The 26,606-nt window shown below is 46.6% G+C and overlaps 1 protein-coding gene across 1 annotated transcript; it reads right to left on the bottom strand.

Annotated features, from left to right (window-relative positions):
• Positions 1 to 19,814: 19,814 nt before the first annotated feature.
• On the bottom strand, positions 19,815 to 23,581 carry EVX1 (even-skipped homeobox 1). The gene is made up of 3 exons (XM_051611311.1): positions 23,152 to 23,581; positions 21,365 to 21,615; positions 19,815 to 20,627 (listed from the first exon to the last, which is right to left on the bottom strand). Exons 1-3 carry the CDS (start codon positions 23,579 to 23,581, stop codon positions 20,097 to 20,099), a joined length of 1,212 nt encoding a protein of 403 aa, XP_051467271.1. The 3' UTR covers positions 19,815 to 20,096.
• Positions 23,582 to 26,606: the final 3,025 nt, after the last annotated feature.

The raw sequence follows: 26,606 nt of genomic DNA, 5'->3' as shown, positions 1-26,606 counted from the left end.
CGAGTTCTTGGTAGCTCTTCTCTTAAAGCTTACAAACAAAACCCCTGTCACTTGCTGAGCTGATGGTAGAAATGGATCAGGAGGACCCTGGGGTGGATGTTGCTAACACCTGGGCTAGATCCCTGGTCATGAAGCAGTTGCCCTTTGAGAGACAGGCTCAGTCTACTCAGGATTCCTCTGCTCAGGCAGAGGAACATTCATGACCTTGGGAACACATTCCTGGCACTGGTACTACAGAAGACTATATTCTTCCACTGAAGATGGCTTTGGTGGAAGATAGGAGTCAGTGGCTGTTTGTCACAAAGGACTTAGTAGTAGAAAGGCCTACAAGGTGGAGAAGCCACGTATCATAGAATCATAGAATCATAGAATCATAGAATCATAGAATCATAGAATCATAGAATCATAGGGGTTGGAAGGGACCTCGAAAGATCGTCTAGTCCAACCCCCCTGCCAGAGCAGGGTCACCTAGAGCACATCACACAGGAAGGCATCCAGGCAGGTTTTGAATGTCTCCAGAGAAGGAGACTCCACAACCTCTCTGGGCAGCCTGTTCCAGTGCTCTGTCACTCTCACAGTAAAAAAAAAAATTCTGATATTGACCTTAAACCTCCTGTGCTCCAATTTGTATCCATTACTCCTTGTCCTATCACTGGTCATCACTGAAAAAAGCTTAACTCCATCTTCTTGACACTCACCCTTTACGTATTTGTAAACATTGATGAGGTCACCCCTCAGTCTCCTCTTCTCCAAACTAAAGAGACCCAGCTCCCTCAGCCTTTCCTCATAAGGGAGATGTTCCACTCCCTTAATCATCTTTGTGGCTCTGCGCTGGACTCTTTCAAGCAGTTGCCTGTCCTTCTTGAACTGAGGGGCACAGAACTGGACACAATACTCCAGATGCGGCCTCACCAATGCAGAATAGAGGGGGAGGAGAACCTCTCTTGACCTACTAACCACACCCTTTCTAATACACCCCAGGATGCCATTGGCCTTCTTAGCCACAAGGGCACATTGCTGGCTCATGATCATCCTCCTGTCTACCAGGACCCCCAGATCCCTTTCACCTACACTGCTCTCCAGCAGGTCAGCCCCCAACCTGTACTGGTGCATGACATTTTTCTTCCCCAAATGCAAAACTCTACACTTGCACTTGTTAAACTTCATCAGGTTTTTCCCCGCCCAAGTCTCCAGCCTGTCTTAAGTCTCTCTGAATGGCAGCACAGCCTTCTGGTGTGTCAGCCACGTAGGATCGACTGCATGCAAATCCAAAGACTGATTCTTGAAGTAAAAGCTAGACAGAGTCTAAGCACTAACTCAAAAACTGCAGTTGTAAAAGTCTTGTGGCAAAGCAATCACCTCTAAACTCCATATGCATTTTTCTTATTTATTGTAAAGTTTCCCAGGTGCCAAGAATTGCATCTGCTATCCCAGAACTGTCAAAGGCCGGAAATTCTGAAAAGTTCGTCACATATCTGACTGCCATGCTAGAATGGAAACCAGGAGCACTGTCCATATCCACATCTTCAAAGTGGCTCAGTCAGGAAAGTGTTGTAGATGTATTCTGCCATCACCTGCAGGTTCTGGCTCCACCTAAAATGCTGTAGTTCATCTCTAAATTTAGCTGGAAAAGTATGCCCTACTTTCATATGTGTGTGTATATATATATATGTATGTATCTATGTATGTATATAGGTGCCTGTGCTTTACTTTCCCTTAATAGGATTTACACCCCCTGTCTCATACTTCTCATGCTGATGTCCTCATTCCCAAGCTGTGGAATGTTCTGGAGTAGAGGGATTTTCTTGTGTCACTGCCCAGGGAAGAAGTAATGATTCACTTGTTCAAAGACTGAGAACACAAGAGAGATTATGGCTTTGTAGCCCACTCAGCCTTAAAATACTTCTACAGAGCTCTTGAGAGACATAATTTTTCAAAGACTTAACATGATGGCAAGTTTGGCAAGTGTCTCAAAGGGATGGTAAAGGCACATCCTTGAGTAAAGGCCACACATGAATAAAGGCTGCCAGATTTCAAGATAGGGGACAGATGACCTATGTTTTTCCAAATAAAAGGTCAGCAGAAATTTTTAGCATGGGAAGAACACCCTGTTTTTCTCCATATTCCTTCTTAGAAGTGACAGTTTCTTTTCTGCATAAATATATGTGTGTGTATAAATACAAATTCACCATGAAGTGTATACCCAGGATAGAAAATTTCTATGGTGTTCTGCAAAGTGGAAAGTTACTCAAAGAAGGATCATATCATGGGAAATAACAGGCAATCCCAGTAACAGGTAGGGTTATCAGCTTGACCTATAACAAAACATATGGCTAGAGGGCATCATGCACTGGCAGATTTTTTTGTTTCACATCAGTGACCACATATTTCAGCAAGGAGCTAGTGAGGAAAAGTAACCTGGGGAAAGAGGAATATGTAGCAGATCTCTGCTCCATAGAAAATATGGATTACTCTTACCTGTAAGAAAATTTGACATGTGGGCCAGCAAGTTGACTGCCAAGAAAAGAGGAACATTTTTTCCTGAGCGTAAGCTGTCAGTTGGGACAAGGGTCTCAAAAGTGGGAGAAAACAATATGGAATCATTGGATTTGCCTATGTGGAGCCCCTTACACCTTTCTCAGATAGTCCTATGGCATACAACTTGCTAAAGATCCCTTGTACTAAATGGGAAGTGGCAGAGAAGACTTTGACTCAGCTGCCTGATAAATGGTGAGACCAAGCTGAAATTCTGTATAAAAGGCATGTGGAGAAACAGGCTCAACCATGAGGTACTATGCAGGCAGTTGTGAAGAGGAGCTGCTCTTGCAAGGATAGCCACTGTTTCCACTAGGCTAGTTCAAGGAGGCAGGGCTGATCTGTCTAGGAGATGCTATTTCTGATGGTTACTTGTAAAGTTCCAAGTCAGTTAACTGCTCATGTTTTAGATGAAAAGGTGTTCAGGGTTTTATTGTCATATATAAAGATGGCAAAACACTGAGTTATGAGTAATGGAATGCTTCTCACTTCATTACTGCAGGCAATTATTGCATGGCTTAGGTGTCTCCAGGCTGGACTGCATAATTTCCAGGTAATGCTTTAGCTTCCCCAAGTGGGAGTTCACAAAGTGAACCTAGTCACAGCAATGCTTTCTGGTTTAATATGTCTTTTGGGGGAGATTTTGGGAATAGCGAGTGTTATTTTATTCCTTAACACTTGAAACATGAAAGCTGTGTTTTCTTGTATCCACCAAAACTATAGATTAGCTTAAAAACACCTTTTCTGAGCTTAAGTTCATATGAGTTCTTTCAGGTTTTTTAAAAATCAAAGTCTCTTGTACACATAAATGATAATAGGAAAGTTATATATACTCCACTTGGCATCTGCTCTCAGAGACTGGCTGTTTACACTCATGCACACACAATAGTCTTTGAAAAAGTAACATCTGTAATGTTATATTTAGTCTGATTAATGAAGACGAAGACATTAGATCTCTTGAGCCCATGAATGCTGTTCTGCAATTATGTCATAACTGATCTTTATTGTTTCAGCTGATTATTTATCTCATTTCCTCATGATAATCTTAAGTTGGCTCCTTTATAAGTTAAGCCTTGCTCTTAACAGCAATCATTAACTACCCTTACAGAAAGCTTGTGTATGCAGAGGGAAATGTTGCGCTTACAAGTTCTTTTTTATTCAACTTTGGTTTAAATTGTTTGCTGCCGCCATTCTGTGCAAGCTCCAGGGATGATCCAGAAGCTCATGCATCTATCAATAATACTTCAGAATTTGTTATGTATAATGCTGAGGTTTCCAGACAGGATATTAAAAGCAAACAATTTAAAATGCAAACGCTGTCAGAAACAAGAAGAAAGCTGTTCTAGACCTAACAATTTGGACTACAGTCCATGCCTCTTGAAGAGAGATGAATGAATATGGCACAAAACTGAATCTGATTAGGATGAAAAAATAATTTCTAAATTCTAAAGTATGTGTCTATTCACAAGAGTGTAAGACTGGTTGCCAGGCACATACTTCCTCACTACAATTTTTTTAATCCTCCCTCAAGCATCTGAGGGAACTGGGAGGTTTAGTGTCATGCACTTTGCTACAAATGCTGTTTGCATATTAAAGCCAGTGTAAAAAAATGATAGCAGGAGCTCCAGAAGTACCCTAGGACCCAGCAGCTAATCCAGAAGTTGGCATTAGGCACCAGACCTCTGCCTCCAAGAGCAGAGAGGAACAGACACAAGCACAAACATCCCTTCCTGCAGCAGGGTCTACATCCCGGGATGGGACTGCCGTGCAGTTGCGACTCCCTGTTGGGGCCAACTGGGTCACACCACACACCCTTTCTGCTTGTGTGTGAGGGTTTCCTTCAGAAAAAAGGAAAGTCAGTTGTATACAGCCTAGTCCCTTGAGCTTTTTGAGATCTCTGTTTCCTAGTCCTTGTTCCCTCTATCCTCTTTGCATTAGTGATTGGAGAATGGCAGCAGCCAAACAGAATGTTTCTGGAGTTAAGCAATTGCAAAACAGAGCTTTTCTGGGCGCGATGGGTACCTTGATTCTGCTACTGTTAATCCTGAGATAACTTTACTGGCCTATAGACAAGCCTAATGTGAGAGGAACAATGGATTTTAAAAATTATACTACTGCAGATATTAGAGCGTGAAAGAGAAGCAGTAACAGGCTCTTGCCTGCAATATTTTGTTACTGAAAAGATGATAGCAGTAGGATGCAAAACAGTTAGGGGTATGGAAAAGTTTTGCATAGATTTTTAAAGCAAAGAAGATAAATGCAAGGGGAATTGGATGTGTTACACAAAGCAGCAAAAAGAGGACCCATGAAAAAAAACAGCTTTTAAAGAAGTAAATTCTGTTTAGCAGAAACTACCTCCCTGTTGAAATTATTGTCCCATTAAGTCATCAGTCTGTGTGGTAAAGCCAAATCACATGAATGTTAACAGACCAACAGACTAAACAAAACTATCTGTGACAAAATAAAGGGTAACTAGGCCACCACAACTTTAATGTGAGAGACAAATTCAAAGTTGCAAAGGTATTTGAAACACAGCAGAAAGCATGTTTTCTTAATCCGAGCATCTAATAAGTGCTGAAAGAATGAAACGCACAATTGAAAACACATGCCCCACCAAACTGGATGTCAGACTGTGGGGGGACGCACGGTGTAGAGAGTGGGCTTGTTTGCAATAGCCCTGGAGAGAACTGACACAATGTGAAGGTGTTGACACCCGCCTCCCGCAGCAAAATGCAGTTGGAGGATGAAGCTTTCTTAATGGAACAAAGGTTTCACTACGTCTCTTAATTAGATCTACAGTGGTATATTCTGTGGCAGATTGGCTTCTGACACTGGAAAGAAGGGGATAAAAAGTGAATTCCAAATAGGTAGTGGAGCTGAATGCAACATAATCACAGCAAGTGCCGTGCCCAAGGTTAAAATTCAAAGCTCTGCACATTTCAAATTACAAGATCAAAATGAGTCCATTTGGCAAAGCAGTTCTGGCCTGTCTGCTAACAGATAGAGGAGTAGAAATAGTGGAATAAAAAGTCCCAAGTGTGCTTGATTGAAGAGCAGTCTGCAAATGCAGATGATCAAATTGAGTAGATAACCTATCTATGGAATTGAATTCTAGACTTCCTTTCAAAGAATGCCATGGGATATTGAAGAATACAGAGTGTATTAAAGGTGTGTAGCAAATCTTGTAATCCTGAGGCAGTTTCAAAGAGCTTGGGAAAAAAATCAGCATACCAAAGTTAAAATGAATAGCTGCTCCCAGACAGAGCCATAGGAAAAGGAATGTAAGATGTAACCAACAAAGAAGGAGAAGATGACAACAAAACTAATTGTCATCAAAAGTGTTTTTTTCTTTGTCTGCTTTATTAAGGAAGAATCCTGTTAATAGGCCCTGCCTGTTTTTTTTATGATAATATACTTGGTTGGCAAAGATACCTGCATTTCTAATGGACTCTGAATGCCTTTTGACTTAATCCAGATTCTGATGTAAAAAGTAATACTATTTGAGTATAGCACATATTAAATGGTTTGAAAACCAGATAACTAATAGATCAGCAGAGGAGACAGTCCTCACCCAAGGGAGAACTATCACAGATCCTCCTGCAGTTCTTCTATGGATCACCACTGCTTGTTAATTTTATCAACATTTTCAGCAGGAGAAATTGCTGGAAATGCATGCAAATTTCTTTGAACATAAATATATTTTAAGGTTATGTCACTTCAACTAAATTACCCAAATCACATGATAAGTGGCCCCACGTCTTGTCTCAAATTTGACTTTTTCACAGGATGTGGTTCTGTGGAAGCCCCAGATCTGTGGCAGCTGAAACGGTTGAGACCTCTGAAGGACTGAGAATCACTGAATGTGAATTCCCAGGGTGACGTAATAGCTAGTAGGGTTAAGTCAAATGGAACTAGCAAGCACAGGGAATTTTTTTAACTATACACAGCATAAATCCATAATTAGAATACTATCTTCATGTCGGAAAGGACACAGACAACGGAAAAGGATTCAGAAAAGTGCTAACACTATTCAGATTAAAATACAATTTAAGCTTCTCTTTTTTTAATGCATCCATATACCTTCACTTTTAATTTGTCATCACTGAACATTGCACTAAAGGTCTCCATGGTGGCACAGAATGACATGAGATGACTGGAAGTTTTGGGAAATGTGAAAGTTGTCAGAAAAGGACTGAGCTGGGATAGACTGTGATCAACAAATCCCTGAGCTATTGACTAGGGTCTACGGGGATGCAGCTATCCTTTGCTAAAGCAAATGCTTAGTGTCCTGGGCTTGGGCTTAAGCAGCATGCAGAGATTGAAAAGTCACAATTGGATACCTGCCAGGTTGCAAAGACAAAAAACACACTGAAGTGACCAAAATGATTATGTTTTAAAAATGAGAATCAATGCACTATATAAGGGGACACATCTGTGAAATCATTCTGGAAGTGTCCACTCTCATACTCACTACAACTAGTGGCAGAGGGTTAAAGAAAGACTTTGAGGATTTGAGAAGAAAGCAAGAGGAATGACTAGATTAATACCCATACAAACCTTTCAGAGATCCTTCCACACTTACAAGTTACAAAGAGCAGAAAATCTGAAGTGTCCTCTGGACTTTGCTTCTTGTTTGAAGCTGAAGTTTTGTGTCAGTGGAAGAATGGGACATGTCCTAACAGGAGAAAAGCTCTATGAATAGTGTGTCTTGTTCATGGATAAGGGAGTGGCTGGGAACTAGCTAGAGCAGCAGGAGGGTGTTAGTACAATGACTCCAGGAAAGACAGCTGAAGTCACAAACATGGTTCCAGCTGCAAACATGGTACAATAAACAACCTTTCAACCAATGTAACAAATAATGTGAAGAAAATTACTGTTTTGGATTCTTCTGCCACAGTGGAAGGGTGTGTGGATAATACAGTCAGGGAACAGGGAAGTCTTATTACCAAAAAGATGTAGTCAGCATCACTAGCACGTGGTGGGAAGAAGAGTCATGTGAACAGAGCATCGCATGCAGGTTATAACCCGGATAAGGAGATAGTGTAAGTAAAAGCAGTGAGCAGAAGGAAGGCAGGCCAACTTGGTAATTATAACTGGTAACTAAAGGGTCTCAAAAGCGTATGGATTGATGTACCAATAAAGACCAGGGATGCTGACAGGGGGTGTCATAAACTGTCAAATCAAACCCAAGAATGGGATGAATTACCTCTTAAACATTTGTCTGCAATATCTAGGAATAAAAATAGTAGCATCTGGACAAACTCCGTTAAGCATGTGTGTTACTTTATTTCATGCAGCTAGCAATAAACCACCCCTGATAGTTTTTAAAAATCACGGATGATTCCCCAACTTGAAAGGCATGTTGTCCAGCATGGAAAAACAATTTTTTGGACCTTGTTACGATGAATTATTTTTTAGACTGGAAACTGGTGGGTGGTTAGAGACCGGAAATTACACTGCATATGAGCAGTATCTACATGGAGGGCAGCTTCTTAACTTCAGAACAGTCCTGGGAGAGAATGAAATTAAGGCAAACAGCTGATAAAAAATGAGCATATAGTATGGAGAGGGAACTGCATTACATAGCAATTAATATACTTAAATGTTATAAAATGCAGAAAGTTGACAAGGTGCAACAGGAAAAATCCAGGGGTAATAAGTAGTAAGGGGTAAAAGAGAAGGGGTAAATAGAAATAATTTTTTTTTTTAATAAAATAAACATAAAATAAAATAATAAAAACCACGGGTAAAATGTGGTAATAAAAAGTTCTAAATTATACCGAAAACAAAAGAAATTCTCTCAACATTGTGTATCTAATACTAGCTGGAAGTGGTGATGTTTTAATCTTCATTTGGAAATCAGAGTAGGTAGTCTTAACAGAAGAGGAAAATTAGGTACTTTTAATAAGATTATTAACGGAAGAGGGTATTAAGCAATGCTTAGTGGAGTACAAGAAAAATAATAATTAGTGAATTCGCAAAGTCTTTAAAGAAGAGACTGAGGAGAACTCTGATGGATTTTTTGCAAGAAATCTTGGAGTAATGGTGACATTTCAAAAGAGATAATGTTGTGCTTTTGTGCAGAAGGAGAGAAGGAGGTGACCCAGTAACCGTTGGCTGATTAGCATGGCACCAATAGAAAAGAAAATAACAGCAAAATTGACACGGGATTAATCTAATAAAGAATTTTGGAGTGGAACATAAGTTATGTCAATCAACATCATTTTATGAAGAATAGGCCTTATCATTGCACATTTGATTTATTTTGATGAGATTATGGGCTTAGTTTATAAATGTCTCAGACTAGGCTTTTGTAAGGAAGTTACCCCATGGTATTCTGTTCTTACCATACTATAAAATATGCCTGAACAGTAGGTGTCGGAGACTACTTTAAGCAAGTTAAGAGTTAGCTGGTTTAAAGAGCACAAAAAGAGTTGCTGGTATAGGCATCATTGTGAAATGGGATTACAGCTAACGAGGTTCTACAGAGACTGGTATGTTCAGCACTAATGGCTTCTGTAATCAGGTGGTCAGAAATATGTACATAACCAATGTTGATCAAATTTGTGTGAAGGATGCACGTTGTGTACGTGGCACCTGCATACCTACGTAACTGTATCCACATTTATGACAAGAAGTCAGCGCACAGAGCAGAGCTACCAGGGGGCTATAATCCCTCTTCCCCCCTCCCCTTTTTCTTTTTTTCTCTAATACATCTGTTCTGGGTAACAGAGCAGTCCTGCAGCTAAGGTGCATGAATGTCACAGAGAATTTGACCTGACAAATAAACAGTTCTAAATATTGCAAAATATAAAATAAGACATTTAGAATCAATCAATGCAAGCTGTCCTTACAGATGGAGGAACATGTCCTAGAAGACACCTAGAAGAGGTGAGGAAAAGCAATGTTACAGTGGAGAAACGTGCAAATACGCAGTGCCACAGAGCTGCATTTGGGCTCATGCATTTCTTAGTTGCCTGTACAGGAAATATTAAACAGAAATAAAAAGACAGACTGCTGCTGGAACAAATGCTAAATACCTTTACACTGTGTAGATGGTAATGGCTTCCATGCTTTGGGAGAGGAGGCTGTAAAATTGGAGATGGTGTAGGAGAAAGCCTCACTCAGAGCTCAATAACTGAATAAAGTGTCTCACACTGACAGGTCACACAAATTTTGTTTGCTTATGTTGTCAGAGGGAAGACAGACAGGTGCTTTACTGTAGTATTTAAACATCTTTCATGTAACATACTGCATAATAGAAGTTTAGTAATTTAGCTGAGAGGAACAGAAGGATAAACTGCTGAACAATTTTTATTAAAAATAAAAAAAATTGAAGCTTTTTTTTTTTTCCCCTAGCCTATTCTGTTTGCTTTTGCCAATGAATCATGTTTGGTGTATACTGCCAAGATTGTTCATAAATTGATATGTCAGGTCACATCAGGCACCTGTTTTAAAAATCTTTTGCTGTCAAATGTATCATACTGGCCTCAGTAAAAACTAACTGACGGAAAGCTGATGGTTTGTGATGTGTAGCTCAAGCTGTAGGTTCTTCTAGAGTTAAACTATCAATTTATAAAGCAAATTTTTTCAAGATTCAAAATAACTTCTTGGAGACTTACTGAAAAAGCATAAATATTACAGGAAAACAGCAACTCTTTAATTGCTCCTGGCATGGCAGATTACAGTAGACACCAGGTAACATCCCTTACATGAGGGATGGTTATGACAAACTGAAACAACATGCACACAGATGTTCAACTTTTACAACCACTATTCCAAGGAAAGGCTGTTGTGACAATTATGGTCCTAGACTAAAAAAAGTGATTTGAGCTACCAGGGTAGATTATCTTGCCCTTGTGAAATTATTTACCAATAATATGGTGTTGCCATATCACCATGAAGCTGTGCATCATGGTGTAGAAATGTTACCCTAACTTCCTATCTTGGTATTGAGAATTTTAAAATCAGACCTTGGAGTATCTTTCTTTGGGCTAACGAGGGAGGCTGGCACTGAGGACAAAGTAAGCAGAAAATCTGAGTTCAGTGTAAGAATGATATTAAGATTCTGAATATACTAAAAATGCATTATATGGCTGATCATCACTTGCTCCAAATCTCAAGTGACTGTCCCTATGTCGTGTTAAGTGTGATGTGATTTTGGCTGGGGAACGCTGGTTTGGGGAATACCCTCTGGGACGATGCCAGGGAGATCAGCACTAGGGCCAGCACAGTTGGGATCAATATCTCTGGTTCCTACATCTGGATCTGGAGATCCCACACCAGATTCCCACTGGTGAATATGGCCTTTCCTCTGTGAAGCGGTGTTAGAAAACGGAGACCACGTTGCCCTTTTTCCTGTCTGTTTTGCACTATTATGTTAAAAATGCTTGGGCACACTCCTTGAGATACAAGTAGCCAACTGGAATATATTAGAATAAAGAAGTCAGTAGGTGTATGTCAGAGACATGGGTATCAGCAGCCTTACTGACATCAAAAGTAGTGAAGTGTAATTAGTGATGCTACTGTCTTTTCTCTTGAAGGGCCTGGTTTCATGATCTGAAGTTAGATTAGATTAAATGGGCTCAACAGATGCAGGAGTAACTGCCTCCTTACCAGCAACGCAGGAGTCAGCTGTTCAGTGCTGTGATACAGCTCTGTTGTAAAAACCTGCCTTTGTGACCTGAATGACATGCATGCTTTTGGGTGGGAAGCTGTTACTGCCAAAGCAGAGGGTGAGGGGTATGGCATTCTGCACTTTCCATGTTCTTGTACCTCATCAGCCAGCATGAATGGGCAGTAACACGCTGCTCAGGAATGAGAACATCTGAGATGCTCGGGTTTGTCCACTGGTCCAATTCCACATTGCTGCTGAACCAGAAACAGGTTAGGAACATAATTTGGAACCAAACCAACCCCCCATCAACTGGCTGAGTGCCCTCCTGTCTCTGGAGTAGGCCCATCTCCACATTTCAACTGGCTACAAGAGGAGCATAAACATTGACAAAGCCAAGTTTTTCCCCCTCTTGGGTTTTTTGGTTTGGGATTTTTTTCCCCCTTCTCATTTCTGTATGATTTTTTAGCTTAACTTACAGCTACTGAATTTGTAGCTGTCTAAGGAGGCAAGTCTGTGCTCCTTTCTAGCTGCAGATTTACTAAATCAGACCTTCTGGTTTTGGATTAAATTTTACTTCGGGTCAGGTCATTTGTGGAAAGTGGCTTTGGAACCTATGACTCAGTATCTCCACAGTAAAGAGAATTTCCCTCCCTAAAATACACAAGCTTGAGCATTAGAATAATTGTGGGATAATTCCCAGGAGTGATTCACAGTCTATGGGAGTACAAGGCCACATATTAATCATGTGGATCTAGTAATAGTAGCTGCTTTGTTTGGTCTGTAGTTAATATTTGATCCTGCACCACAATAGCAGTAAGCAAACTTCGCCTAAGTGGACAAAAATGTACTTTGGGATGAGTTAGGACCTTCAGAAATTGGTTCCAGGTGGGCAAGGTAGAAAGTGTAGAAGTATTTTTATGAAAATGTAGTATGGTAAAATCAGGAAATTGGGAGAAACGGCTGAACAGACTGTTAGGGTGTTTTCCCTTGCATAAGAAATTGAGAGCACTCATCCTGGTGCAAAGTAAGGTCCCTCTGTAGAGCGCGAAGTGACATTTTCAGGCTGTGATTTTTGGTGGCAATGCATGGCGCACATATATGTGACTTAGATTCTGGGAACTGGACGTAAAACGTGTCCCAAATATAACACTGCCTGGCTGCTTGGGAAGAATGTGGCAAAAATATTTTTACTCTGAAAACTCCAATGCAGAAGAGAAAATAAAATACTTCAGCTCACAAATACCCATCAGAGATGCTTTCCTGTAAAAAGTCCGGCAACTGAGTTTCAAGGTGTACTTAGGTGCAAGGGTCTGATGACTCCTGAAGCAGCCTCAAACTGCCTGCCTTCCCCTCAGATGCTGAACAGCTTGAGAAATCAGCATCACTTTGCATTCTGCCAAATTTATCTCCTTACAAATTAATTTTTAAAAAAAATTCTCAACTCACTCTGGCTTCAGGTAGAAAGAAGAGGAAGGAAGGAAGGAAGGAAGGAAGGAAGGAAGGAAGGAAGGAAGGAAGGAAGGAAGGAAGGAAGGAAGGAAGGAAGGAAGGAAGGAAGGAAGGAAGGAAGGAAGGAAGGAAGGAATTGCATCATCAAGGTGAGCTTCCAGTGACAGCTGCCTCTTATTCCATTTTTTTCCTAGCATGCCCCTTTCAAGGGTTCTTGTCAAGTACGAACTTTCCCCCTGCCTCTCTCTCCGTCTTTCCGAGTGACTTCTGATCTCAGAAATGTATTTTATACGTTTGATGGATGAAGCGATCAATTTCTTTTTCGACCGAGCGTTTTTTGTTTGGAATAAATTGGCGGCGCTTTTCCCTCCCTGCCTGCTTGTGTATTTGTTTTGCTTCCTCCTCCCCCAAGGTAAATCTAGACAGCTGTAATGGCATCTATATATACACTACGTGTCATTTAAATAAGACGTTTTATCAAGCGTCTTTAAATCTGCAGTCAGCCTCATTTAACCTCTAAAATTACGCTTAACAGGCGACCTTCATTAGCCAAATTGGAAGGAACGTGCGGTATGTTTTAAGCAGTGTCGTTTTTACGCCGATGACACCCCCCCTTCGCAGAGACGGAGGGATTTGATCGCTGGGGCTCGGGGAGTAGCTACACCCTGCACCCCTCCCTGTCTGGGCACACGGGTGTCCATGGGCACAGACCACCACCCCCCCAGGTCTGTTGGCAAGCAATTAGTGTCAGGTTTGCGAGGTCGTTTTCCATCCTCCTTTTCGGAGGAATGCAGGATTCGTCTCACCCTGCCGGATTATTTATTTGTTACCTTGCGAGCGGGCAGGGCTCGCCGGGAGAGCGCTCGCCGGCCCCGCTCCCGGGTTGCCTGTCCCAGGGGACACCAATTAAAGGCACTAATTGGACCGCGATACATCAACGTCCGCCGCTGAGCCTGGCTCCTCGGATCTCCGGGTGTCCTAGAGTCTGGCTTTTGTTTTAGGCAATAGCTTTGCTCCAGCTTCCCTAGCCGGGCAGTGAAGGGGAAACAGGGACACGCATCCAGGCACCCTCAGGACTCCTCCAGCCCTGCCCGCTGCCCGGAATCCTCTCTTTTGCCCGACCCGGCAGTGCCCGTGCGGGGTGCCCCCAGCGCTTCCCGTCGAGGTGCGGGAAAACCGCGTTGCCCCCGGGCACCCGAGAGCATGTGTCACCGCTGACCCTCCCACTCGCCCCGGAAAACTCACCTCTCCGCGGGCAGCCTGACCACCCCTCTCAACAGCCAAACTTTGGTGGGTCCCCGGGGGTCTCCGGTGACTCCTCGGCCCCAGGAGTCAGACGGGGCCGGCGGACCCGCCCTGCCCACGGGTGCTTGGAGCTACCACCCTCAGGCTTCCGTTGACAAAGGACTTGGAGCCAGACCCTATCCCTAACACATCCCGGGCGCTCCTTTCGGCCTGCCTTCTCTGAGCATTGGGCCGAGGGTCTCCGGGGCAGCAGGTGTTTCTCCGAGGCCAGGGCCAGGTCTCGAGTCTGGGCAGGAGCTTGAAACGGCCCTTCCGGGCAGCGCCTCCGGGCCGGGGGGAAATCAGGGCTTCAGGTAAATAGGTCTGTGTTTGGAGAAAGGGTGAGGAGAAGGAGGAAGAAATTAAACTAGGACACTGAAGAATAAACCCGTCTCTCCCCTGCTTTCCAGCATTCCTTCGAGAAATGCAACAATTCTCCCAACTACCAAGTGGCCTGCTTCAACTTTTCGAGAGGTTCTGTTAACCCTGAATTATTTGCCACCTCGGGATTTTCCAGGGGGGACTCGCGCCAGCCGGAAGGAAGAGCCGGCGTTTCCAGGCAAGGCACGAAGATGCTCTGCCGGCTTCATCCCGAGCCAGGCAGGCACCGCGCCGAGGACGGCCCGGCTCGGGGTGGGGGACAGGGGTCTGTAGTGTGGCAGGCCGGGCTGGGGGAATCGTAGGGCTCCGGCAAAAAGCAGGCCCGTTGGTACACGTATATATTTGTCTTGAACAGGCAACCAGGGGCAGAAAACGACAGTCCCCCCGCAGCCGGGGTTTGCATCCCCGGGCTGAGCAGCAGCGTGGTTTGCGTGTTTCGGCGCAGCTAAGAGCTGCTTTTGAACGTGTCCTTTCTGCAGGCACAGGTCTCGGGAGCAAAGCATGACCCCGCGGAGATCGGGCTGGGGAGCCCACAAAGGAGCAGCGCGTGTCCCGGGTGGCTTCTCCGCGGAGCGCAGCAGCCGACACGGCGGGGCTGGAGTTTGGCAAGGATCCCCTGTACACCTCACCTGCAGCTCCGCTCCCTTCCTCAGGCCCGGGAGGATGTGTCGAGGGAACGAGGAGGCGTTTTGTCATTTACTGCTCACGGAGGCATTTGTTTTTCATTTTACAAACGCTTCCCTTTAAGTAATTGTTCCTGTTAAAAGCATGTACCTTTCACGGGGCTTCGCCGCACTATAAATAATCTCGATGAAGACGCAAGGATATGACTTTCACAAGATTGGACAATTGATTAAATCTGTGACCTGCAATTGCGAATAATCTTGGAAGGCTATTTAAACAGATGAAGGCCTAAATTGTCTTGCTTGTATCTGAATTAATTTCTCATTCATCATCATTATGGAGTGATTGGTTCTATTCAGGCTCTGCAGCCTGCTGGAACGAAACTGGATTTAAATGAGACTGTAACACAATTTAAATGCTCCCCAGCTTTAACGAGGCCAATCGAGCAGCTGCAATAAATACAAATATTTTTCTAAACAGCCTTGTTTTAAATAATTACTTAGTACTTTCATGTGATGTTCTTAAGTGGCAATTTCTGTTTCTGAAGTCTCAGGCACTTCTTTGCAGAAAGGGCAGCAAGGAAAATCACTTTGTGTGTTTGCTTTGTGTGTATATGTGCATGCAATGCAATGATGCAGATTCTTTAACGTGAAGTTTGCAAATATTAGTGTAAACCTGCGCTACGTTCTTGGTCGTAGTTAAACTCTCAGTTTAACTGATAAAAACAAAAACAAAATAACAAGAAAAGCAAAGGGTGAATTGGGGGCCAGAGGCTGTGAATTGTTCACTTGTTTGAAGGTCCTGAACTAGCTATCTCTTCATCTCCCTACGTAAAAGACAACAGAAGAAAAACTTTCCAAAGACAGGGACCAATTCGGGAAGGATCTACCCTAAACGGCAGCCCTTCGCTGATACCAGCTCTTCAGACCTGCACAGCGATCAGTCCATCCTCTGGTGCGGAGGGGGGACCAGACCCTCTCGCTTTACAAAAAGAGCAGCAAGAATATCTAAAGGGATCAGGCAACAAACGAGGGGGTCTGGGGTGACGGATGCAGCAAAAGGACGTGGGACTGGTTTCCCAACCCCTAGACACCCACCCAGGAACCTGATGCCCTTAAATGAAGCCGTTTGCGCCAACAAGACTCCAGCTCATCCTTAGGTTGGCTTTACTCCGGGGTGACACTATTGTAAGAGTCAGGACAGAGGGCCTTGAGTTGACATATGGTGGAGGGTGTTTTCATGGGCTAAACTCAGTAGTAAAATACCGTAGCCAGGCAAGCAGGAGAATAATAGAAAACAAAAGAATCCTTCAGATGTACAAACCAAGATCTAAAGGACCCTCATGCGTTTGTGCAGGTGCCAGCAAACGACCTAACAACCGAGCAGAAAATGTGAAATATGGAGAGACGATTTTCTAATGATTTGGGCGCTGGAGTAAAGAATAGTCCTGGGAAAGCAGATCCGATCCAGTGTAATCATACAACTTTAATAAAAACATATAGCCTGAGACGGGAAATTAAGCGGCAGTCTCGGTGCTATCTCATTTAATGGTACAGGAGGTGACAGATAAAACACAACAAAGGTGGTCTGAGTACAGCCGAAAAGAGCTGAGTGATTTGGTAGTAACGGAGCAATTTAATGCGCGAGTTACAGCACTGCTCCCCGGGATCGTTTAGGCTTAACCCATTCTCTAGAGCCCATCTTCTTCCTATTCTGGTCTCTTTTTTTTATTAGTATTATTATTATTCAGTTGTTTAAAATGAGCATTATCCCAAACATATGCAGTGCAATCAGCTCGGTCACACTTACAAGAACACGCTTTAATAAGGCAATCAATCAAACGCTAACAAGGCGGGGAAGGCCTTTTGGAGCTGAATTTGGCTGGCTGGGAAGCGGAGCCGATGCGGCACATGGGGCACCCCGAAGACAACTCCCCTCCCGCTGGTGACAAGGGGGTTTGGTGACACCGTCGGGTCTCCGGGGGCAGTGCTTTCAGGACTGCACCGGCCGGGGCAGCTCCCTGCGGGGTCCCGGCCCGGGCTTCAACCTTCATTCCTCCAAGGGTCTGCCCCCCTGCCGGGCCGAGGCGAGGGAGACCTGCCTGCCTGGTGGCAGGGGCTTGGGGGCCAGAGGCAGAGCCCGGGGGTGCCTGGGGCCTGCCTCGGCAGCCGGCCATGCCCCACGCGTGACCAGAGCCAGCGTCCTGAGTGGGGCCGCGGGCACCGGCGGCCAAGGCGTTAATGGCACCGGCCTCACGCAGCAAAAGGAAAATTTCATTATGAAGTAATGAGTAATTCCTCCCAGTAAGATGTATTGTTATATCTTCCACTTCAATTTAGGAGCACAGCGGCTCAATTACCTAGAAAATACAGTCAATTAAAGGCTGCTGATTGGACACGAGGACGGATCATCGATCTTGTACTTTCCAATATCGCTCCAGACACCTCATTTTCCCTCCCCTATTAACTGAAAATACTCTTGGCATTACTGCGACCCACAGCCTATTTACCTGTCGGAGGCAATCTCTGCCCTGTGACCGAGCCACGGAGAAATTCACAGCCACTATTTGCCGCAGCATCCTCCAAAAACGAGCGGCTGGGAGGGCGGCAATCGCCGCCCGGAGCTGCGGGACAGAGCGCGGACCGTGCTGGCTGCGGGCTAGCCACGTCCCACGCTCCCTGCCTCTGCCTCCCTGCTCCCCGCTCTTTGAGGTGGGGTGTCCCCTTTACCGGTGGAAATGGTACACAGCAGGTTAAATATTCTCTTTCTCTCACTGATCTAGATATTTAAAATATATGTATTAGGGGAAAAAAAATAGAGATCTATTGCCCTGCACCCTAGCCGATGGCGTTTTGTGAACTAGGCGTTTTGCAAACTAAGCGAACTGGCGCCGCGTTCGTTCCGCACGCTTTGCGCAGCAGCATCCCGGGCCGGATCCCGCCCAGCGATCGCAGCCCAGCAGGTGTCTCCGTCTGGCCTAGGAAGGAGTGAGGTCGAGGGCCCTCTAGGACCCGCACATTTGCTGGGCAGCACCCAGCTGCCTCCCCGGCCTCTCCAGCTCCGTTCCTCCGGTGTCCCCGGGGACGGTTGTATTAGGCACTCGCTCCACCGCTCCCATTTTGTCGGGCTGGTCCTTCTCCTGTCTGCTAAAAGACAAAGTAAGGAGGGGAAAGGCTTGCAAAGCTCGGATGTTATTCTGCGCTGCCCTTGGACGCTGTTTACAATTGTTATATCCGGGGGGGAGGGGGGAGAATCTGTTCGTGAGTGTCCAGAAAGGGCCATCGGTTTCCATGTCCATGAGGACATCTCATACAAAAAGGGCGGAACAGTCTGCCCTTAATAATTTAAAGATGGTGATTTTGGATCAGGTTTTTAAAAGCTCTAATAAACTTTTTTTTTCCTTTTTTTTTTCCTTTTTTTTTCTTTTTTTTTTTTCTTTTTTTAATTGGAAAAATATATCGTGGCACGCCCGTGAGTCTTCCCTGCTCTCCATAAGCTACAGAGAAATGCTACTATTCGCTCCCTGTCCTCAGGACAAAAAGTCTCCGATGTGACAATAAGCCAAGGGCTTCTCAGCAATTCAACACAAAGTAGATAGCGGAGGTGTCAACACGTCTTTGTTCTGTCCAGCATTTATTTTCCTGTTTGTTGAACTGCAACTACCAGAAAATGCAGGAAGGTGAATTTGTCTTAAGCAACACTTTTACTTTTTTTTTTTTTTTTTTTTTTTTAACAAGCACAATAAAAACATGGGTGATATATTGTTAAAATGTGTCTGTTGTTTTTACGTTGTTGGTGTGTTATTGTTGTTGCTGTTAAGTTTTATTCCGAAAGGGTAACAAATTATGGCAGTATGTTCTTTGGGTTATTTTAAAACAGAATGAAACAAACAATTCCTGTTACGGGAAAAAACTACTACCCAGCCCCGTGTCCGTGATTTTTAAATTTTAGATTGACAGAAATCCAAGCAAAAGCAGTGATGCCACCTCCTTTCGGAGGTCTTGTGGAAAAAATACTGCAGAAATAAGAGGGACCAATGTGAAGGACACATACAAATGCAAAGGCTAGGGGTGGGGAAGAAGACACAAAACCCAAAGCAGGAATTAAACAATTAAAAAAAAAAAAAAAAAAAAAGACAGAAGAAGCAGCGAAGGAAAGTCAATGAGAGAACTGAAGGCTGAAGTACAAAGGAAGGGAAATCGCCTTTGCTCCAATTTACAGACTGGTGATTGTCTGAAGGAGTTGTGCTCCCTGTCACCTAATCTCTTCCCTTGGCGGCTTGTTAGCGTTTGGCACGGGGTCTCTGCTCACAGAGCATTATACATTCGATATTCAAAAACCCTCTTTACATATACATCACTTGCTAATTTCATCAGTGTGTGCACATTTCAGCGACTGATAATAGGACATTGTTAGTTAAAGGACAAATAGCTCTGACCCATAAAGAGGAAGGAGCTGGTATTTTTTTCCCTGCCAATTTCAGTCTGCCTATTAAAAACAAAAGTTGGAATTAAAAACGAGGCGAAATGCTGGATTTCTGCTCAAAACGAAAGAGAAAAGGGAGAGTAAAGTATGCCATTAAACCACGACAGTAAGTGGACAGAAAGTACAGGATGACAGTTTTTCTTTAGGCTAAAGCATTGTTTTTCTCTATAGAGACAACTGGATGGTACTGTTAAGTTGCGATCCAGAAACCTTTTGGTTTTGCTGTTTGCTCGTTGTTTTTATTCTCTGAACAATCTGGTAGATTACGTCTTTGCTTTCTTCATGCGCACAAGGTATTTCGTTATCAAGATAATGTTTCTTTCAAGTATTTCAGATTTTCTTTCTCCATCTCGTAGGTTTGGGCACAAGGTTTGTTGCTGTGGCCTCCAAAAGCCCAACCCCTTGGTAAGAAGTCTATCCATGGAATAGAAATTCCCAGCTAATTTCTATACTTTACCAGAGTGTATTTCGTTTGGGTTCTTTCTTTCGGTTCTATGCCCAAAATCCTTCTCAGAGATAAATCACTAATCATTTCTTTCCTTCTTCTTTTTCCCTCTTGAAATGTAAATCCTTTTAAGACTGAGCTATTTTTAGTCTTTTTTTTCCGTAGGTGTCCACTTCCGGGGAAAGAACACGATTAAATAAGCATCGGCTGTAGGTACATTAACTCGAAGTGAAGCCCGCGAAAGGGACGAGTTTTTAATAACCCTGAGACGAAGGTTTATCTCGTTAAAGGTACTTCTTCTCGCTGGTCCATGGAAACTGAGGTGGCTTTACTCAGCACAGAGGGCGTGAAAGTGAGGAAAGAGTCAGTCCTCGTTGTGGCCGAACAGTTAAAGTCTGATCCGGAGGGTCTCTGCGCCAGGCTGTTGGACTGGCCGCTGTGGCAAGCCAAGCAGGAGCAGGGGTTGCCCCCCGCGCTGCTGAGTCCATGGGATGGGGCAGGGTAGAGAGAGGGATGCCTGAAGGCGCACAGCAGTTCTGGTCTCGGGTAGGGGTGTGAAAGGACCCTGAAGGTGTCCAGCGGCCTCAGGGGAGTACTGAAGGGAGTGGCGGCAGAGGCCGATGTGGCTCCGATGCCCATGTGGGAGTAGTAGGGCAGCGGCAGGTGGGAAGGGAACGGGTAGGGCAAATTGCCGGTGGCCGCCGCGTGGCTCATCATGTAGGTATAAAAGGCCGGGTCGGCCGGGTGGGGCCAGGTCATGGCCAGGCGCTGCCGCTTGTCCTTCATCCTGCGGTTCTGGAACCAAACCTGCGGGGAGAGGGGAGGCGAGAGCCGTCACCCGCCGCCGCTCCGCCCGACAGCCAGCACCGGCCCCTGTCCTGGGGCAGGACCGGGTGTGCCAGCTAGCGGAGACCGGAGCCAGCTCTCCCGCCCAGGGGAGGTTGTCATCACGGACGGAGAGATCCGTTGAGCCGCTATAAATCTACAAGGAGACCCACTGGACTAACCCTTTTAGGGTGCTTGTTTTCTTCTTCTTGCTAGGGCTTGTCGTCTTGACACCCTCCCCCCGCCTCGGCTCCAGGTAAACCTGGCAGCTCTGCCTCCTTCCTGCCGTTTTGCAGGCAGAACTACGTGGGATTATTGTTATTGGTTTTATTTTCACGTGCAAATGTTTTCGAAAAGGCGAAACAAAAAGCGAGTTCAAAAGAAGATCAGCCACTGGTTTGATCTTCCCTCCCCCAAGAGCTGAGCGAGGTTTGATCTGGGCAGAAGGGAGGATTAAAAATAATCTGCTAGGGAGAGGCCGGATTAGCGGTGCTGGCTGGGATGGCTCTGGGAGCCGTGTCCCCTGTCCCGCATTGATGCTTGCTGCAGGGCGCGGGCAGGGCCAGAAAAGGGGCGGAGGGGGCGGGGGAGAAGGGTTGCGGGGAGGGGAGAGAAGAGGGAGGGTTGCGTTGGAGAAGTGTTTTCCCGAGTTTTGCAAGGAAGTTTGGCCATATAGATTTATACCGTGCTAATTGAAAACATGTCCGAGCTGTGTGTACCTTGATGGTGGTTTCTGGCAGATTTAGAGCAGCCGCCAGTTCACATCTTCGGGGCCTGGACACGTAGTTCTCCCGGTAAAACTCCTTCTCCAGCCGGGCGATCTGCTCACGGGTGAAGGCGGTGCGGTAGCGGCGCATCTGGTCGCTGGCGCTGCAGGCCAGCGAGCCCTGGGGACCACCGCTGCCTCCGCTGCCCTTGGGGTGATCCCCCCCGGCGCTGGGGCTGCCGGCCAGCGCCTCGGAGCACGGCCCTGCGAGGGGAGCCCAGAGAGGAGACACACGGTCGGAGGCGGGCAAGCACGGAGGGATGCTCCCTGCCCGCCTCCCCAGCCAGATCCCTTCTCCCCTAATCCCTCTCCATTCGCCTTTTCTGCCACTGCCCGGGTGTCCTGAGGATGCTGGGGAACCATCCAAGAGGGACTGGGGCGGAGGGCATGGAGAAGAGGATGCAGCACCAGTTAAGGATTTGACGGGTGCTCCTTCACTCTGGCTGGAAGGCTACTTGCCACCCCCCGACGCACACAAACACACACATACCGCTAGACAGTGTCTGCTCGATGCCCCCCCCGCTCGCTTCCCGCACTGTGAAGCCGAAGGCGGCTGCCGCAGCATCCCCCGACCCTGGGCGTCTCGGAAAGGCAGGTGTGTGCCCAGTGCCCGAGCCTCAGGCCCCGCGCCCCCTTCCTTCCCAGCAAGGGCCCAGGAGCGGAGCAGCGGGCAGGCAGGGACCCTGCTTCCTCCAGGGGAGGTCAGGTCTCGGGGACTCTCCGCTCAGCCTCCAAAGCCCAGGATGGGGTGTTTTCAGCGAGCCTCTAAAGGACGAAAGAGGGTAGAAAGCGCTGTCCGCGCATCCCTGAAGTGATGGAGGGATGGGGAGGGGAGAGAAGTGGGTTGTTGTCGGAGTCGGGGGGGGCTCTTTCGGGCCTGGAAGGTGGGAACAAGGAGTGGGGGCAGGGGGAAAAGGGGCCTGCTTTCTGCGTTTGCTTTCAAATGCAAGTCTACCTCATTGTAGCCGAGACCAAAGGCAATTAATTCATTGGGACCATTTCCGAGCTGGCGCCACCAAGACATAGAAGTGACAAGGTAATTTGGACCTCTCATCCTCCCTCCCCACCCCGCCCCCCCCCCCCCCCTTTTTTTTTTTTTTTTTTTTTTTTTTTTTTTAACCAACATGCAAACAAGGACCTCACTGCTGCACTTGGGGGGCAGGAATTTGAGAGCGATTTTACGGTCTTTATGGGCGCTTCCGCACTCGACCGGGCATATTTCACCCTGCGAAACCACAAACAGCTCTCGGCAAGAAAACCCGTTTGATCTTGCTGCCCCCCGACACATTTTAAAAAGTCTGCCGGTGGGGAGGATCGGAAAGGGTTTCCTGGAGCACGCACTGTCTATGCAGTGGGGAAGAATATATATATATTTTTTAAATAAAAATTAAAACATAATATGGAGGGGGGAGAGTGGGTGGTGGTCTTGGCCAAGAGAGTCCTACGGGACAAGCTGCCGACCTGATGCAGCCACGGCGGGAAGCCTGGCTCCTCTCCAGGGGCGCGAGGGCTGCCCGGTGTCGTGTCCTCTGACTCCCAAACAAGCCTGCCGGTGGCAGGGAGCTGAGGAATCATCCAGTGTGGGAGATCCCCACACTCACACCCCGACTTCACTGCCCCTCGCTCAGCTAGCGAGGCGAAGACCCCCTTCAGCAGCCACTCCCGCCCCTCCGCCCCCCTAGTGCTGCCCCCAGCCCCGGAGCGAGCTGGGGGCTGGAGGCATGGGAAGGAGTTGGGTACCTTTGCTGTGCTGGTACTCGGCGCTCCCCGTGGCGCAGTCCGGGGTGCAGCTCACCTCGATTTCCTCATAGAAATCCGACTCGGTGTCCGAGCTGCTCTGCTGCCCTTTGCTGGAGGGGGGCTCCGGAGCGGAGGGCTGCTGTCCGGCCGAAAGCAGCGCTGCCGCCGCCGAGCGGCTCTCCGGCACCGTCCCTGTCCCTGGCAGCACCTCCACCTCCTCTCCGTCTTCTTCTCCGCCACCTCCTCCTCCTCCTCTCTCCCGGGACAAGGGGCCAGGTCTGGGGCTGAGGCAGTTCCGATGGATCATCTTCTCCTGCGGCTCCGGAGCCGGGCTCCCCACTGCTTCGGACAAATTAGGCACCCTCTTGCCAACTAGAGCTCCAAGTTGTGTGCCTTCCAGAAACATCACCATCTCCTTCCTGGTTTCCATTGTGGCTTTGCTTAAGGGAGGGGGGAAAAAAATCCAGATCTCTTCCCCCCCTCCCTCCCGCTCCCGCCCCAGCCTTGTGCAAACCCAGCAACCCCCTCCTGCCAATGCAGAGGAGCAAGCGGTGAGATAGGGTGACCTTGTGATGCGAGCGCTACTCTCTGCTGTGCTGCTCTGGGAGGGATCACCATTGCCCTCTTCTTTCTAAGCTGTCATCCTCAATGGTGCAGTCGTCATTACAGTACCACCGGTGACGCCACACATTGATTGCCAGTGGATAAATAGAAACGTCTGCCATGGGCAAGATGAAAGGAAGACCCGGAGCTAATGGGCTAAATGCGTGATGCACCAGGTGTAGGAGCCCGAGATGGAGAGGGAAGTGTGAAAAAGAGATGCATATGGAGCTGAGCTGCAAAGAGGTTGTAACACGCAGAGAGAGTTCCGCAGGGGGAAGCCTTGCTTGACAATTAAATAGCCTTTTGACTGCTTTCAGTCACAACCTTGATGTAGAATTGGGGCGAGGATCCCTAGCCGCATCCTGGAAGTGAGAAGATACGTACTCAAGCCTCTCCCTCGGATGCATTATTTATTGATGGCAACCAGCTTCCGCAGAACTGCATATATAAGACTTTAAGAATCCTTTGCAAACTTGAGGATAAGGAAATGCGCTGCTGACATCTGAATGCAGAAATAGCCTTCACTTCTTGTTCTGGTGCAATATCGGTTCCTATTCGTATAACTCCTACTGCTTTCTATTGACTGATATTAAATCGTTAGCTTAAAATTTGCAAATGCCGTTAAATAAATACGTAATGTTTATACCCTGCGTTTAACAGCTGAAAAAAATACAACTACTTTACTTTTCGTATCTGTACTTATTCTGGCTATCTGCTATCTATCGTTTTCTCTTCTTTCTTCCTTCGCGGTTTTCATTTGTTCCAGGGGTTTTACGTCTCCTCCCCTTTCTTCTTTTTAATTAATTGTTTTGCATAAATTATTATCTGCTTTCAGGAGGAACAACTGCAAGAAGAAGGTCTGCCAAGGGTAATTCAGGCTCAGAGAAATGCAAGTTACCAAGGCCAGAGCTTATGCTAGGTAGCAGATGTTGTTAAAACAGAAATGACAAGGGCAACCCTTTGGACAGCACTTGTCTGAAAATAAAGACCTTGTGCCGTAAATATAGATGCACCCGTAATCTCTTTGACGTATTACGATATTTCTAATGAGTGCGGCAAGTATTTAATCTCTAGTTAATATTGACTCACATGTAGAGTCAGGTCATTTTCACTGTCTGTGGTAACTAGATTGTTCTAAATTTTTTCTCGGAGTGTTATTGGCTAGTCAGGTTACAGAAAACATTCAACCAATTACGTTCCCGACCCGGTAAGGAATTTACTGGCATATTTGAAGTGACGTTGCTTCGGCGGGGAACAGGCAGGGCAAGAGAAAACACGCTGGGATCTCTGTCTAGCCCTGTGAGCAAGACGAGCACGATGCAGGAAGACAAACAAACAAACAGGACTCCCAGTCCCCTAGATGCATGGATTAAGATGCGCTCTCAGCCTCAAACATACTGATTCAAGGGGGATAAATCAGTATTTTTTAGGAGGGCGTCCCCATCAATCTCTCCTTCTCTCTGTGTAGACATGCACGCACATTTCCACTCACACGAACATCATGAGCACACCACTGCGCTGGTTTTCATCACATGTGTGATGCGCGCACTGCTCCTAAGCTTGCCTGTTTGTTGAAAACTAATTGTTAAATTCACTTTCCCTTCTCTTTTTTTCCAGCCGCTAGATCGGGTGTGTGCTCTTCCAGCTCCGGATGGGGACCCGCCGCCCACCCTGCAGCAGCCAGGCTCTGCTCCACGGGCTGTGTGAGCTGGGCGAGCAGGATCAGGCCTGGCTGCTGAAGGAACAGGCTGTGGGTGGGTGGATAGAGAGATGGATGGATAGATGGATGGACGGATGGATGGATGGATGGATGGATAAAACAGTCCGGATCTGCCGCCTGCCCGGCAGCCGCGGCTCTCCTGCTCCCGCTGTGCTGAGGGCTGAGCGGAGCAGCGGGGAACGGTGCGGAGCCGTGCGGAACTGTGTGATGGGGCCAGACAAGGCAAGGAGAGCGCGCTCAGGCAGCGCTATGCCCGTGTCGCTCTGGTGCCGCTTCCCCACGGGTGACAGCATCGTCTCTGCGCTTTGCTGGGGAGCTGATTTCTCTGGCACCTCTGGGGGGGCGCGAAGGCTCAGCCTCCGCCGACGCCCAGGACGGTCCCAGCCTAGCGGGGAACCTCACCTCCAGGTTCCTTCCTAGCTCGGCCAGGTAGCCGTGTCGGAGGACGCTGGCTGCTGTCTGTGGCGAACGGGAAGGATTTGCCCATGACTATGAGTCTGGCGGCAGTAAGAAAAGGGCTATTCATGTTTCTTTCTATATAAAACAGTAACCGGGAACTGTATTCAGAATATGAGGGAGGGCTCCTAGAGCGGGCGACGAAGACGACAGTGGGGAATCTGCCTCTCTCAGACTGGAGCTCTGGGGATAGTTTCCGTGGATTATGGTGACTGATCCCCACAAATTTTAACATTTTCGTTTATGAGCCGCTGCTGTTTCCTTCCTCACCCCTTTACTAATTCGTTCCCACCAGGATGCCAGCCTTCATGGACCTCGCGTGAGAGGTTTTGTTGTGCCAGAGATGATGGTCATTGCCACGGACCGTCTGTCTCAGCCTGGAGCAGCGCAGGATGCAGTTCGCTCACGCACGGACAGTCGCACACCCCCGCACACATACACACGCACCTATTTGCCAAGAGTAAACACAGAGAGTTAAAGGCCCGAGTGGCCGAGTGAAGGGGGGGGGGGGGGAAGGGAAGACTCTGTTGCACTCGAAGTTTTTGGGTAGATTTAGATTGTGTTAGTAAAAGCTTCTTAACATTACTATTTTTTAATCCCCCAGGAAGAGTACAGCAGCGACAGCCCCTGGCATATAGACAAGCCAGTGGCGTGGTGGAGCGAGCAGCCCCGCACC

This window comes from Apus apus, chromosome 2 (genome assembly GCF_020740795.1).
Source record: "Apus apus isolate bApuApu2 chromosome 2, bApuApu2.pri.cur, whole genome shotgun sequence".
NCBI lineage: Eukaryota > Metazoa > Chordata > Aves > Apodiformes > Apodidae > Apus > Apus apus.
Note: the sequence above shows the minus strand (reverse complement) of the source record. Positions and strands in the feature narration are given on the sequence as shown.